The sequence below is a fragment of the Trichechus manatus genome, unplaced genomic scaffold (genome assembly GCF_000243295.1).
Source record: "Trichechus manatus latirostris isolate Lorelei unplaced genomic scaffold, TriManLat1.0 scaffold00309, whole genome shotgun sequence".
Classification (NCBI taxonomy): domain Eukaryota; kingdom Metazoa; phylum Chordata; class Mammalia; order Sirenia; family Trichechidae; genus Trichechus; species Trichechus manatus.
The window spans coordinates 941,382-955,699 of NW_004444245.1; the positions used below are offsets into that span (position 1 = coordinate 941,382).

Below are 14,318 nucleotides of genomic sequence, written 5' to 3' on the forward strand. Positions count from 1 at the left end.
ATTTAATGCTTCCACCTTCAGCCCTTAGGAAGTCTGGGACAGGGGATGGAGTGAGGTGCCGTCGTGAGTGGGGTGTGGGTGCTCATCGTGGTACCCAGTCAAAGCAGAGGGGCCGCAGTGGGGCTGCTGGGCTCACACTGGTGGGTGAGGAGACCGGGCAGACCAGGCTGCTGCCGGGGGAGATGGCATTTGTGGGTAAGAAGAGGTGGAACCCCAGCCACAGCCACACCCCTCTGCTCTTCAGATAAGTATGCCGTGCGCTTCATCCCTCGGGAGAATGGTATCTACCTGATTGATGTCAAGTTTAACGGCACCCACATCCCTGGAAGCCCTTTCAAGATCCGAGTTGGGGAGCCTGGGCATGGAGGGGACCCGGGCCTGGTGTCAGCCTATGGAGCAGGCCTGGAAGGCGGCGTCACAGGTAGGTGCTGCTCCATGGTGACGACAGGAGGCATGTGGAGGTGATGGGCCTGTAGCTGAGCCCTGCTGCAAGGTCACGGTGTGGGCCCTGCCTAGACCCCCTTTATCCCCAGGGAGCCCGGCTGAGTTTATCGTGAACACAAGCAACGCAGGAGCGGGTGCCCTGTCAGTGACCATCGATGGCCCCTCCAAGGTGAAGATGGATTGCCAGGAGTGCCCTGAGGGCTACCGCGTCACCTACACACCCATGGCACCCGGCAGCTACCTCATCTCCATAAAGTACGGCGGCCCCTACCACATTGGGGGCAGCCCTTTCAAGGCCAAAGTCACAGGTGAGCCTAGTGCCAGACTGTGGGTGCCCACCCAATGCCTGGCCCTCAGGTCTCCCCTCAGCCCAACCTACTCTGCTCCACAGGCCCCCGCCTGGTCAGCAACCACAGCCTCCATGAGACCTCATCGGTATTCGTGGACTCCCTGACCAAGGCAGCCAGTGCCCCCCAGCACGGGGCCCCAGGCCCAGGCCCAGCAGATGCCAGCAAGGTGGTGGCCAAGGGCCTGGGGCTGAGCAAGGCCTATGCAGGCCAGAAGAGCAGCTTCACAGTGGACTGCAGCAAAGCAGGTGGGCGGCCCAGGCTGGCCCCAGCCTTCCAGAAGGAAAGGGCCTGGCATAAGACAAGCTGGAAACATGGAAAGCATGGGGTGGGGACGGTCCCTTCCTAGGGTCACCTCCCGTGAGGGCCTCCCTGCCATCTCCTCTGCTCCTTGGTAAAGTGCCTTTTGGGGCCTGGCCCTCTGAGGAACTGGAGTTTCCTGGGCTGGCTCAGGCTGGGGGTCGGAGGGTACTCTTCAGGAAGGGGACAGCCCCTGTTCTGGGGGAGGGGCGGGAGGAGCGGGTCAGGCCCTGGGACTGAGGCCCCCGCCCTCCGCAGGCAACAACATGCTGCTGGTGGGTGTTCATGGCCCGAGGACGCCCTGCGAGGAGATCCTGGTGAAGCACATGGGCAGCCGGCTCTACAGCGTCTCCTACCTGCTCAAGGACAAGGGGGAGTACACGCTGGTGGTCAAGTGGGCTGATGAGCACATCCCGGGCAGCCCCTACCGCGTCACAGTGCCCTGAGCCCCCCGCCGTTCCTGCGCCGACCCCCAGCCAGCCCCCCAGCCCACCCTGCGCTGCTCTCACCCGCCTCCCCCACCTGTGGCCTCGCAGCTTTCACTTGGAAAAAGGAGACGAGGGAGCCATTCGGTGTCCTGCCTGTCTTCTTTGGTCCTGTGAGGGGTGGGGGGTCCTGTACCACCACCCCCTGGTTCTCTACCCCGCCAAGAGGAATAAAGTTCTGCTTCTGTTCTCCTGTGGTGGTCTAGCTTTCCTGGTGGAGTGGGGACTAGGTCAAGACCAGCCTGGCTGGGGCCTGAGTGCTACCCACGCCTCCCTGCCTCGTCTCTGGTTTCAGACCCCCGGCGGGGGGTGGGGGTGGGGGGGGTGCCCCCAGAACGGGGCCTGGTGCTTATGCATTGTCCCTGCTGACCTGTCCTGGGGGAAGGCCAGGCTGTGGGCAGGCAGCAGGAGGCAACGTGCTGGGCGGGAGCCATCACTGGGCCGAGGAGGGGAGGCGACATCGCAGATCATCGGTAGGCGTGGTTGTCTTCTGGGTACCCCCAGCCTGTCACCATTCTCCTGGATAATGCACTGCCAGAAGGCCCCACATTGCGCAGGGGATAATTTGAGACACTGCCTGCCCATGGGCCCCAAGGGCAGCCCCACCCCAGGTTTCCTCTCCCATGCCGCCCTCCCTCCCTAGGCAGGCTTTGCCGTGGCTCATCGGTGCTCAGCACCTGCGCCCTCCCCTCTACGCTGTCTCCGCCCAGCAGCACTTACACCCCCTTAACGACGAAACCAATCCGCCCACCCAAGTCCTCCAGGCTTCCAGTGCTGACCCTGTGTGTCACTCGATTGTCCCCGCTGCGGCCGTACAAGCCGCCCCATCACTGCGCAGCAACGCCCGGCTCGCCAGGGGCCCAGTGACTGGAGGCGACGCAGCTGCGCCCACAGTCCCCACCACTGGCGGGGAAGGGCCTGTACCGAGCTTCCCTCACCTGGAGGGCGTGGGACCGTCTGACCACGCCCCTTCCGGAGACGCCCTCGGGGCGGTACGAGCCTGGAGCCCCGAGTGCTTGGGAAGGAATGGGCGGGCCTAGGCATGGGGAGGAGGGCCGGGGAGAGGGATGCGCTGCAGCCGGCGTCCGCCGTCCTTGTGCGCTAGACCCAGGGCACCTGAGCCCCCTAAGGCTCCTGAGGGCTTTTCCCCCTCCCCCCCACCCAAGGGCTTGTGCCACCTCTCAGGCCTCCGGGCCGGCGCGCGGAGAGGGAGGAGGCTCCAGGGCGCCGTCCATCCGCGCGCGGGGCAGACCCGCTCCCCTCTCTCAGTCGCCGCTGCTAGGTAGGTGCAGCCTGCAGCTCGCGCTCACCAGGGCCCTGCCGCTGCACCTGGGAGCTGCCCTGACCCTGAGGTCTGGCTTTTGACCTCGCCCCTCACCCAAGCAGTTCCAGGGAAGGCAGCGCTGGCCGGCCTCAGGGTGCCCCTGCCTTGACCCCCTACGCCGCCCTCGGGGCAGGAGCCAGCTGCCCAGGAAGGGGTGGGCCCCAGGGCTCTGCCACGGCACCCCTCCAGGGAGAGATCCCCAGGGGTGTGAAACCACCTTACTGCCCCCAGGGCCTAAGGGACAGGGAAGTGGCACTGGAACGACACTGTTATTGCCACTTGGGGCTGGGCTGCTGCCCTAGGCTGGGGTGGTGAGTCATGGGGGAAGACACTTGGGTGGGCAGAACACAGCTGAATTAAAGTCGGGTCCCCACCACTGCTCCTGCTGAGCCCCACTTGCTGGCTGGGAAGGGAGGGGGTAAGGAGCACTCTGGAAGCTTCTAGAAGCTGCTCAGCTGGAGAGGGGGGTAGGCAGCAGACATGTGGCCAAGGGACACCAACAGAGCCAGGCCGAGAGAGGCCAACCAATACTAGTGGGAGGTGAGGTCCCCTTGCAGCGCCCAGGCCCATTCTGGCAGGCAGGCAGGAGGGAGCGAGACTGGGGTGCTGTCCCAGGGTGTCTTAGTTATCTCGTGCGGCTATAACAGAAATACCACAGATGGGTGGCTTTAACAAACAGAAATTGATTTTCCCACAGTTCAGGGGCTAGAAATGCAAATTTAGGGCACTGGTTCTAGGGGAAAGCTCTCTCTGCGGGCTCTGGGGGAAGGTCCTTGTCTCTTTCCAGCCCGTTTCTTGGTTCCTTGGAGAAATCATGTTGCGTGACATCTCTCTCTCCCCATCTGTGCTTGCTTAGCTCATTGCTTGTGCAATCTGCTCTTTTTATATCTCGAAAAGAGACTGTCTTAAGACACATCCTACACTAACGCTTCCTCATTAACAAAGAAAACCCAGTCCCAAATGGGATTATAACCGCAAGTATAGGAGTTAGGATTTACAACACATATTTTGGAGGACACAATTCAATCCATAACACAGGGAGAGGGGACAGATGAGCCCAGCAGAAGGATCTCCAGGTCCCCCTGCAGGTGACAAATGGTTTGCACCCATCCACACTGAGCAAACCCCCGAGGACCTGCCAGGAGAGGACTGAAGGGTGCCCCATGCCTAGCCTCCCTGAGGCCCCCTGAGCCCGCGTGGGGCAGCCCCCACACCCCAGGCCCCATGTCACCTCCCTGCCAGGTGCCAGGTGCAGAGGCCAAGGCCCTGGCCACATGCCCTCCTCAGTTTGGCCACATCTTACCTCCCAGGTCCAGGTTCTGTCTGGACTGGGTCACCGGGAAGGACAGGGAAGTGGGGATGGCTGAGCTGACCGCCCCTTCCTCCTCCACTCAGCCAGCCTCCAACTCTGCATGCTGACCTGACCCTCCCTGCCACCCCCAGCCCATCCCCGTGGAGGCGGATGGGAGGAGACCAGGTTCGGAAAAGGAGCAACTGTCCCTTGGGGTCAGGCTGCCACCCTCCCAACCATGAGAGCCCCAGTGCTTCAACAACAAGGGGAGAACTGGCAGGCGTCCTCGGGGTTCCAGTGGGGGCTCCCCAAGCAAGGGGCTGTCTCACCTCACTCCAGGGCTCTGGGCTTCTCCCAGTGGCTGTAGTAACCTGAGGGAAGCTCAGAGGTCCAGCCCGGAGGACAGGCTGTAGACTGGAGAGGGCAAAAGCGGACAGGGATTAGGTGTCTTTGAGGATACCCTCACCACTATTCCCACCCCAGACACGCACACACCAGAGTAGGCTCCCAGACATCCACGGGAAAGAGGGTCTGCAAACATCCAGGTAGGGGCAGGGTGCTCCGGGCACATGGTGGACACCTGGCCAGGGCCTGACAAACCCCCAAACCACAAAGTCAAGGTCTAATGACAAAGTGAGGAGAAAATAGCTGTGAGAAGTGACTGAGAGCTTCTATCATTAACATATAAAGAGCCGTTACAAATCAACAAGAAAAAGCCCAGCAACCAATGGAGAAGGAGAGGAAAACACAGCAAGAAAGGTAAACGGCTTCGACACGGAATGTCGGTGCTTTTGGAGACAATCTGCTCCCATAGCAACAAGACGCTGGGTCCCCAGAGCTGCTTGTTCCGGGGACAAATGGTGGCTGGTGACTGTCATTTCAGTCTCACCTGCTGCTCCGCTCCCGGTAGACAACAGGCACCTCTGGAAGCCGAGCAAAGAAGAGCCACCTCACGAGACTGGCAAAACCCAGATGGGTCCCAGTGGTGGAGCAAATCTGTGCAGCCGGGAGGAGGAGGCCAGACCCTCCTTGCGAGGGGAGTGTGGCAGGAAAGTGGCGGCTTCCCGCCAGCTTTGGGGACCGCCACACCCACGGCCTAGCACAACCACGGCCTAGCACAACCACGGGGCGGCTCCAGAGCAGAAACCCCCTTCCATCTTCTCATCACGCACGCCCATGCCGCTCCGCGGTCCCCGACTTCGGCGTCCAGGTCTTCTCACGTCCCTTCCTCCGGCCTCTCCAGAGTTCTTTCATCCCGCTCCCTGGCCAACCCGGCTCTCCGCCCTTCTTCCCCCGACAGGCCGCCAGTCAGTCGGGGAATTGCCGGGCCCTGCGCAAAGCCTTTGGGACACCCCCTCCCGCCTGGCCTGCAGACGGCACCCCCACATGTGCGCCCCCAGTCAGGGGAGCGGTGGCCCCCCGGAAGGCCCCTTGTCTCTGCCAGGTCCCACCCCGTCCTTGTCTTTCCCAGAGCCCGTGCGTAGCCCGAGGCGGAGCCGCCCCGGCTGGGGCAGGGGCACACCCTAGCGCAGAGCTTCTCAACGTGCCAGCGACCGCAGCAGCATCCCTTGTCCCCGTCCCCCGGAGCTTGTCAGAGTGGCCGATTCTCAGGCACCTGCAAGATCAGAGCCTCTGGGATGGGGCCCGGCTCCGTGCGATGCACCCTCCAGCGTGAGAGCCACTGGGACGGACGCGTGGTCCTCCTCACAGCGCTGCCCGGGCAGCGACAAACTTTCTCTGGTGGAAGTCAGGCCAGGCCTCGACACGGCCGGCTGACGGCCCGATCTCGCGGCAGTCCTCCAGGTCAGGTGGGGTCCTCGGGGGTCCCTCCCTCCCTTGCCGGCCGGCGTGGGGAAGACTGTTGGCTCACTGCCGTCCCCCTCCCAGAAGTGTGGACGGACACCTCGCTCACGGGTCACTCGGTCACCAGCTCTCCCCGCGTCTCCTGGGACACTACCCTTGTGTGCCGGGCGTGCGTGTGCGTGCTGGGGGGCACAGACCCGTGGTTCACCGCCAACCCTGCCAGAGACCCGCTCAGGAGCCCCTAACACAGCGGAGGAGGCCGGGCTGCGGGCGCCACCTCGGGCCCTGCAGGTTAGGAGCGCGCAGGCAGGCGGCGCAAGGGAGCGGTCACAGCCGGGCGCGGCGGACGCGGCTGCCGGCTCCGCTGCCGTCCGCCTGGGGTCGCCCGCCCTCCTCCCCCCTCTCGGAATCGCTCGGGGGCGGCGGCGCCAAGTCTCTCTCCCGGGCCGTCTACATTAGCGGAGGGGGCGGGCCCGACGGGGGTCCAGCGCTTCTGCTCGGGCCTTCTCTTGGGGCCGGCAACGGGGAGACGGCGCGCGGCTCACAGCCCGGCTTGGTCCGGACTCCGGCCTCGACGGGAGGCGGGCCTCGCGCGTCCGGGTCTACCCCGGAAGGCGGGCGGAGGCGAGAATACGGCTAGTCCCCGCCCCACGAGCGCCGGGAGGGGGCGGGGTGTGTTCTGGGCCCGCCTCCTCTGGGAAATCGCGCGCGGCCGCCCAGAGCCCACCCAGGGGAACGTTCCCTCTATGAACTCTAAGAACATAGGCCTTTCACAATTAAAGCCCAGCCTAAGGAGAAAGTTCTATCCGCAAGGCCTGGGGGAAACGGGTTTCTAGTGCCCATGTGGCGAGGCCCCGTTCGTCCGCCGACCGCCCGCTCCTTCCCATACCCAGCCGCCTCGGCGCTTTGCGCATGTGCCGCAGCGGGCACGCAGGCGCAGAGCGCCGCTGTGTCTATGGTCGCGACGTCGTGAGAGAGCGTCCCCACGCCCTCCTCCGGACTCTATGGTTCTCGCGCAGGAAGATGGGCGGACTATATAAGTCGTGCGCAGGCGTGGGAGCTTCTCTTTGCCTTCGGCGCGGTGAGTAATCTGTTTTCTGGGTGCTTGCTGCGCCCTTGCTGTCCCCTTCCCGTGGTTTGCGGCCTGTCCTCGTGTCCTATTCCGACTTTTTCTATTTCGTTGCAGCCTCAAAGATCCTGGTGTCGCCATGGGCCGCCGCCCCGCCCGGTGGTGAGTGCCGAATCCGCGCGATTTCTCTAGCTGGGGAGAGAACTGTACTTGGCCGCTGGAAAACAGCCCTTGGGTGGAGTCTCCCTAGCGCGAATGGCTCGCGCTAGAAACGAACCCCACGTTTTCCCCAGTACCTATCACGTCTTTTGGTCTTCGTTTATGCTAAACGCTTCTTTCACGTTCAAACTTCTGGCCGCTCTTGAGCGCTTCCCCCGTTTAGTTGTTGGGGTGGGGGATAGGCAGGCCATCGGCTGCATGTGCCGCACGAACCTGGGCCTGGGAACGAAGTCCGCCGTGCTTGTTCTCTGCCCTTCGGATTCGCAGCCTTTTTGAGCTCGAGGTCTCCGAGCCTTTGTGTGCAATCCCCTTGTTTCCGGGCGTCGTGCCGTGCGGTCTTCTCGGACCGACGCCAAGGGCGGCTCAGGATAATCCTGCGCACCCGCCTCCTGGCCCCTGCAGGGGGCGCCGCCGCGGTCACTTCACGTGGCTCAGGGTCCGATTTACTGCCACGTGCCCGAAAATATTTTGGTAGATAGCATCAACTGGGCAAGTAGTGTGCAGCTTATTTGTAGTGCTGGGTACATCAAAGAGAGGGAAGATGATTTTTCTTGGTTTTACGGTGGGAAAGTCTGTAAAAGTTTGGTAGGAAGCTTTAATCCCAGTAGTGAGTAAGAGGCATCGCTGCTTTTGTTTTTCTAACATGGGTGCCTTGTGCGTTGTGGCCGTGAGGTTTTGGTCACCTCTTGATATATAAGTACCTCTGGGTTTGCAGCCCTCCTTTGACCTTTTCCTCCGGGGGCTCTGGAAGGGCCTGCCCACTGGTGAACAGCACCTTCCAACCTGGGTTTCCCCCCCTCCTTGCAGTTACCGGTATTGTAAGAACAAGCCGTACCCCAAGTCCCGCTTCTGCCGAGGTGTCCCTGGTAAGTAGTCAGAGAGCTCGCAGACTGGTTTGGCCATGGTAACTGAGCCGTCCACGGCACCCCTCACACTTATGTGGCCTTTTCCAGATGCCAAGATACGCATCTTTGACCTGGGTCGGAAGAAGGCAAAAGTGGATGAGTTCCCACTCTGTGGCCACATGGTGTCTGACGAATACGAGCAGCTCTCCTCAGAAGGTGAGGCAGGATTCTTTGGTAATCCCAACCCATCTGCGTTAGAACTAATTCAGCAAGCACACTGCCCCCTGATACGACCTGGGGCTCACTGGAGGGCCGGGCCCTCACCCAGGCAACACGGACATCACCTGGCTTACACCTGGGGGTGCGGTGGTGAGTGTCTCTGTGCGATCTTATCTCTTTCCCTCTGCATAGCCCTGGAGGCCGCCCGTATTTGCGCTAACAAGTACATGGTGAAAAGTTGTGGCAAAGACGGCTTTCACATCCGAGTGCGGCTCCATCCCTTCCATGTCATCCGCATCAACAAGATGTTGTCCTGTGCTGGGGCTGACAGGTGAGCTGGGGTCTGGACCTGTGCAGCTCCTGTTCCTAGGGGGATGGCCCATTGGCCTTTGTAACGCAATGGTCTTGTATGATGGGCCTAGAGTCAGAGTGTAGAGGTACCCCTCATGGGCCAAATAACCTGTAGGCAGCTGATGGCAAAGCCAGGAAGAGGGCTAGTGCACGGATTTCAATGGTGTACCCCCACCACCCACCTCCAGACTTCATCATAGGTCAACAACTGACTCCTGAAGACAGGGTCAAGGCGTGATTTAGCCTTAGCAGCCTTTGGGGGAGACAAGCGGAGGGGGTGGGGTTTCTGAAGAAAAAAAAAAAAAAACAAAAAACAGCTCTTGTTTCTCTAAGCCTCGTCACAACCATCAAATTAGCAGGGAAGGTTGCAGGCTGGGGTGCGCTCTCATTGGCCCGATGTACCTCACAGGGTCTCTTCTTAGCTCATTTGGGGGTACTTTGTTCTCTGCAGCCAATTAAGCCGACTGTCCTCCTTCCCTGTGGGGGCCAGTGTGCAATGGCTGCAAACAGCAGCTTCCTCGGTAGTGTACGCGACCTGTTGCACGTACGGGTTGCCCTAAGGGACCTTGGAGACAGCCCTTTCCTGCTTTTTCATGTCCCTGACCTTGCTAATCTCTGCTGTCCCTGTTCTAGGCTCCAGACAGGTATGCGAGGTGCCTTTGGAAAACCCCAGGGTACAGTGGCCAGGGTCCACATTGGCCAGGTCATCATGTCCATCCGTACCAAGCTCCAAAACAAGGAGCATGTGATCGAGGCCCTACGCAGGGCCAAGTTCAAGTTCCCTGGGCGCCAGAAGGTAAGCAGTGCTCCCGCCCTGCCTTCTCCCCCCCACCCCGCCCCACCGTGTCCCTGGATCCCTGACTCAGTTCTTTGTCTCCCTAGATCCACATCTCCAAGAAGTGGGGTTTTACCAAGTTTAATGCTGATGAATTTGAAGACATGGTAGCTGAAAAGCGCCTCATCCCAGATGGTTGTGGAGTTAAATACATCCCCAATCGTGGCCCCTTGGACAAGTGGCGGGCCCTGCATTCATGAGGGCCTTGGCAGCACTGTCCCGCTTGACCAGTGCCCGCCAGTAATTTGACCTGCCTATCTCTGCCGTTGCCTATCAATAAATTGAACTTCCCATCTGTGTCTGTGGTCTGCATGGGTTTCATGCCTGGGGGTATTTCTAAAGTTTAAATGACCTTCATTTTTTTGACTTCAGAGATGGTCACAAACCACAGATTTAATCACAGAAACAGCCCCAATATTGCTCCAATAGTTTTTACTGAACTCTTCTTTGGAAAATGGGTGGAGAATGAGGGCTGTTCGAGGTCTGCGCCCTCCCCTTTCCCTGGGCGACACAGCTACCTGGAGGCAAGTACAATGTGCAGCCTGCACATTGCAAAGGCTGTGTGATCCCTCTGCGGATCTGGGTGTGCTCTGTGTCCCTGCAGTCTGCCCACGAAGACTGAGACCCCCTACCTGGGGTCATGGGTGTCCCCAGCCCTTTCCCCTGCTTGGGTCACGTGATCCCGGTTTGTTCATTAGTTATTTTTTTTTGGAGTAAACTGTTCATCTCCATCCTTGTATCTGCTGGCATCGTAATATTCCTTTGGCGTTTTAAGTGAGTTCTGTATACAATAGACAGCCCTTCGGCATAGACACCACACACGTGAACGGCGCTTCAGTCTGCTTCTTTGTTCTCAGGACATGTAACTGTCCCTTTTCACAATAAAAAGTTTCCGTTTTTCATAGAATAAAATCCTGTGACCTTTCGTGATTCCCTTTTCTGAGCGCTGCAGGAGTTTAATCAAGACCTGCTTCTGAGCCTCCTCCCCTTCCCCGGTACCCCAGCGCCTGCTCTGTCCCGTCTCCTGACACTACCTGTGGGGAGGCAGATGTGTTTGGCCTCCAGGCCCTTGGCTGCTGCTGCTTCCGCAAGCTCGTACCAGGCACAAACCCAGCCAAAGAAAAGGCAGATGGCACAGGGCTGCGGTCCGGTGGGCGGCACTGGAACCCCTCAGGAGTCACTCCGGCCCCCGGGCGGGGTGGACGGGAGGCTGGGGTTGGCCGCGGTGGGTCAGGCCGTGGGGCCCAGCTGAGGGAGCAGGAGTGGCAGTAGCAGCGGGGGCAGCAGCAGAGCCACCAGGCTAAGGGGCTGGCCCCCTGGTGCCGCCCGGTTCAGCTCCACCTCCACAGGGTAGTGGTCGCTGATGTTGAGGGCCTGGGCGTGGGACGGGACAAAGTGTCAGTGCCTCGGCTCGGGCCAGGACTCTCTGCTGCAACCCCCGCCCTTCCCGCCCTCCTGGCCCCCCGCCGTCACTCTGAGCCCGGTGGCTCACCTGCTCCTCGCTGAGCTGGAAGCTCCTGGGGAAGTCAAACGCGTAGGCGGCGCGAAGTAGGCCTTGGCAGTGCCCCCCGTGCAGCACAATGCGGTCGTAGGTGCAGTGGGTGCTGGCCCGCACCGTGGTGTCCTCCCCATCAGCAATCGCCCAGTGGAAGCCATCCTGCGTCCGCAGCACCAGCTCGCTCAGCCGCTTTTTGGTCAGCGAACCGCAGTCAGCATTGAAGTCCCCGAGCAGGATCACGTCCTGAAGACAGGGCAGGGAGTTGGGCCCGGCTACTGGCCACCCCATCCCCAGGCCTCCTGAGTCAGCACCCCAGCCCTACCTCACTCTGCCAACGCTGGGAGGCGTCCAGAAACACATCATACAGGGCATTGAGCTCCTTCTCCACGGCCTTCGGGGTGGTGTGCAGCGGGACCAGCGCCAGGCTGGGCAGGACTGCAAGGGGCCGCGTGAGGGAGGGCTCCACCCACTCCTGGCCCTCCAGCCCCAAGCCTTCTCCAGGGAGCAAGCCCCGGGGCCAGCAGCCAGACTCCCCTCCCCTCACGCACACCAGGCCACCCTCCTCCCCTCCTACCCTTGCTAGGCAGCGTGAACCGGGCCACAAACGGCTCCCGTACAAAGAGGTCGTCCTGATCGCTGTACACATACGACTCCAGGACCTGTGTCCTGTGTGACCTGTGAGGGGCAAGGGATGGTTTCCAAGTGCAAACACCAGCAGGTGCTCCGGGAGGGGGCCCATGGCCATGACCAGGGGCCCAGAGGGAGACCAGCCTGGTTCCCACGGTTCATGGGGGCACAGCTTTCCCAGCCTTTTTTCTAGAACTATTTTTTTATTGAGCTACAATGCACATACCATAACGTCCCGTTTAAAGTGTACAATTGAATGGTTTTTGGTATATTCACAAAGTTGCAAACAATAATCTGCTTTCTGTCTCTATGGATTTGCCTATTCTAAATATTTCATATAAATACGTGGCCTCTGTGTGTGACTTATTTCGCTCAGCGTCATGTTTTCACGGTTCATCCACAGTGTAGCACGTATCAGAACTTCATTTCTCTTTCCGGCTGAGTAATACTCCATTGTATGGAGAGACCACATTGTGTTTATCCAGTCATCTGTTGATGGACACTTGGGTTTCTTTCACCTTTTGGCTATCGCGAACAATGCTTGCAATGAACATTTGTGGACACGAACTCATTTCTTTTGGGTTCTCCGTTATTTTGAAGCGACTCCCAGATACCCTAGAATTTTATATACATAGAGAAGCAGGTCTCCTTCCTGACAGCTCCCAGGCCTCTCTTGATCCTGACCTCAAAGAGTCATCCCCAGCTTATCCCCCAGGGACTTAGGGCTGTTTCCAGAAGGCAGGACGCAAGATTGGTCACACACAGAGGAGGTCAGCCATGCCCTGAGCCATGGAGGCTTCCAACAGAGATAGAGAGTGGGCGCCCACACCTGTGTATGAAGCGGCAAGGACTCCTGCAGTGGGGACACGCGGGCACCCAGGCTGCCTGGGGAGGGGAGGAGAGAGCCCTGGCCAGTCCCGTGCTCACCGGTAGATGTACACATACTTCTCCATGTATGTGCTGCGCCCCAGCAGGGGGCTGCTCAAGGAGCTGTAGGGCCCGGAGTCATCATACCTGCAGGAGAGGGGGAACCCAGGGTCAGGGCCCCTAAAGGCTCCTGGTGGGCCCCAGAATTAGAGCCACAGGGCCCTCCTTACCTGTTGAGCTCCCGAAGCAGGAGAGGAATGGCATTGCCAGAAGAGTCCACCACCTCCTGCAGCACCATGATGTCACAGCGAGCCAGGATCTGCAGGACACCAGGAAGCCCTGCTGCGTTCAGTGCCAGCCACCCCAGCCGGAGGTGGGGGGGGCGGTGCCCTGGGGAGCTGGCACCGGCATGGCCAAGAGTGTCACAGCTTGCTGGCCGAGGCCAACAGAGAGCAGCGTGACTAGAAAGGACCTAAGAGAAGACTGAGAGCCATCGCCACCCATTTTACAGGGGAGGAGACTGAGGCCGATGGGAGGGACAGAACAGGCTCCCAGTCTCCACACTGACTCTGCCCCACTCCACATTCCTGACACCTTTTCTCTGGGACATGCCACCGGTCAGGCCAGCCTGGGGGCTTAGGGACGCTGCTCCGTTCGGCAATGAACTTACCCGCACCAAAGTGTCCATCACGGGCTCCCTGGTCACTTTGGTGAGGGTCAGCCGCTGGGCGTTGAAGGCGCAGATGCGGAAGGCCTCAGCCCCACTGGCCAGGACGAGGAGCAGGAGTGCCGCGGGCCAGGGCATGGCTGCCGGAACCCTCCACGGCGTCCAGGTCGGCCCAGAGTCCGGCATCAGCAGGGCTCCCTCTGGTCCTGGGGGGCCACAGTGATGCGGCAAAGAAAGCGGCCTCCCCCCACACCCTGCCCCAAGGCGCCTGCCTTTCTCTGCAGGTGTGCATGACTTTACGCCTCAGACCAAGCCTGAAACCATGGTGGGCGCTCAGGCTGCTTTCGACTGTCACATCATGCTCGGGCAGAGAGGGCCATTTTTGTCCGGACGTCTCTCCCCCCTTGTGAGATTCTGTCTCTAAGGGAAGCCCCACGCTGGAACTGCTGGGCCTGATCCCACGTACCCCTGCCCTGTGTGCCCCTCCTCCACCCTTTGCCTCGCTCCCTGCCCCCCCTCGCACCCTGTTCGGTCACCGTCCCCCGGACCCTCCTGGCACTCCTGGCGTGCTTTTCTCTCACCGCCTCGTCTCCTCTTCGGCTCACTTTCTGTCTCCCTCACGCTCGCCCTGTCTTCTGTGCCCTCGGTCACTTTGTCCTGCCTACTTCTCCCTGGCCACCTGTTCTCTGTCACTCATGCCCAGCCTGGGTGCCCTGCCTATTATGGTCGTGTTTGGGTGCCCGGGTAGCCGTGTGCTGGCACCGGTAGGTTGGAGGCTCTAGGCCCTGGGCCCCCCACGAGGGGCTCGGGACGAGAAGCTGAGAGAGTGACTCCTCCAGGCTCCAGCTCAAAGCCCAGCCCAGGCTCCCCACACCTAGCCTTGGCCCCAGCCCTGGGCTCCCCCTCCCGTCTTAGCCCCCTCCCCAGGTCAGGGGCAGCTTCCTGCCTCCCTCTGCCCCAAGGGCCCTATACCTGTGCAGACCAGCTCGTCTCCACGCCAGCCTCAGCCTTAAGTGGATCTGCAACACCCCAGGGCATCCAAGAGCCTGCAGGGACAGGAAGAGAGGGAGAAAAGAGGAAGAGGTGGTTCCCATTCACCAGCTGACGGCGGGGTGTGGGGTGGGAGG

At 60.7% G+C, this 14,318-nt stretch overlaps 3 protein-coding genes and 1 non-coding gene across 5 annotated transcripts in view; 3 read left to right on the plus strand and 1 right to left on the minus strand.

Moving 5' to 3' along the window:
- The window catches only part of FLNA (filamin A), a 21,255-nt gene extending 19,703 nt beyond the window's left edge, over positions 1 to 1,552 (plus strand). For both annotated transcript variants that reach the window (XM_004390582.2, XM_004390583.2), the window contains 4 exons: positions 245 to 421; positions 534 to 752; positions 836 to 1,039; positions 1,350 to 1,552. In XM_004390582.2, coding sequence (XP_004390639.1) covers positions 245 to 421; positions 534 to 752; positions 836 to 1,039; positions 1,350 to 1,537 — 788 coding nt within the window. In that variant the 3' untranslated portion in view covers positions 1,538 to 1,552. The remainder of the gene's footprint in view (positions 1 to 244; positions 422 to 533; positions 753 to 835; positions 1,040 to 1,349) is intronic.
- Positions 1,553 to 7,061: 5,509 nt separating this feature from the next.
- Positions 7,062 to 9,830, plus strand: RPL10 (ribosomal protein L10). The gene is made up of 7 exons (XM_012559785.2): positions 7,062 to 7,075; positions 7,181 to 7,225; positions 8,090 to 8,148; positions 8,236 to 8,343; positions 8,539 to 8,677; positions 9,331 to 9,493; positions 9,580 to 9,830. Exons 2-7 carry the CDS (start codon positions 7,203 to 7,205, stop codon positions 9,730 to 9,732), a joined length of 645 nt encoding a protein of 214 aa, XP_012415239.1. The 5' UTR covers positions 7,062 to 7,075; positions 7,181 to 7,202; the 3' UTR covers positions 9,733 to 9,830.
- LOC111819215 (small nucleolar RNA SNORA70) lies at positions 9,143 to 9,275 on the plus strand. The gene has a single exon (XR_002822967.1). It is a non-coding gene; the product is annotated as a small nucleolar RNA SNORA70 (small nucleolar RNA).
- A 5-nt stretch (positions 9,831 to 9,835) lies between the features above and the next one.
- DNASE1L1 (deoxyribonuclease 1 like 1) lies at positions 9,836 to 14,232 on the minus strand. The gene is made up of 8 exons (XM_004390612.2): positions 14,164 to 14,232; positions 13,195 to 13,397; positions 12,755 to 12,843; positions 12,585 to 12,671; positions 11,605 to 11,705; positions 11,353 to 11,465; positions 11,025 to 11,273; positions 9,836 to 10,906 (listed from the first exon to the last, which is right to left on the minus strand). Exons 2-8 carry the CDS (start codon positions 13,375 to 13,377, stop codon positions 10,763 to 10,765), a joined length of 966 nt encoding a protein of 321 aa, XP_004390669.2. The 5' UTR covers positions 13,378 to 13,397; positions 14,164 to 14,232; the 3' UTR covers positions 9,836 to 10,762.
- Between the last annotated feature and the right edge of the window lie 86 nt (positions 14,233 to 14,318).

What these genes read in the sequence shown, in the direction of transcription:
- RPL10 (XM_012559785.2), top strand. Translation starts at nt 7,203, where the DNA reads ATGGGCCGCCGCCCCGCCCGGTG. An exon ending in GGCCGCCGCCCCGCCCGGTG is followed by an intron (nt 7,226 to 8,089) that starts GTGAGTGCCGAA and finishes CCCTCCTTGCAG; the next exon opens with TTACCGGTATTGTAAGAACA. An exon ending in AGTTCCCTGGGCGCCAGAAG is followed by an intron (nt 9,494 to 9,579) that starts GTAAGCAGTGCT and finishes TTGTCTCCCTAG; the next exon opens with ATCCACATCTCCAAGAAGTG.
- DNASE1L1 (XM_004390612.2), bottom strand. Translation starts at nt 13,377, where the DNA reads ATGCCGGACTCTGGGCCGACCTGGACGCCGTGGAGGGTTCCGGCAGCC. An exon ending in AAGTATGTGTACATCTACCG is followed by an intron (nt 11,706 to 12,584) that starts GTGAGCACGGGA and finishes TGCCCCTCACAG; the next exon opens with GTCACACAGGACACAGGTCC. An exon ending in CCCAGCGTTGGCAGAGTGAG is followed by an intron (nt 11,274 to 11,352) that starts GTAGGGCTGGGG and finishes CCCTGTCTTCAG; the next exon opens with GACGTGATCCTGCTCGGGGA.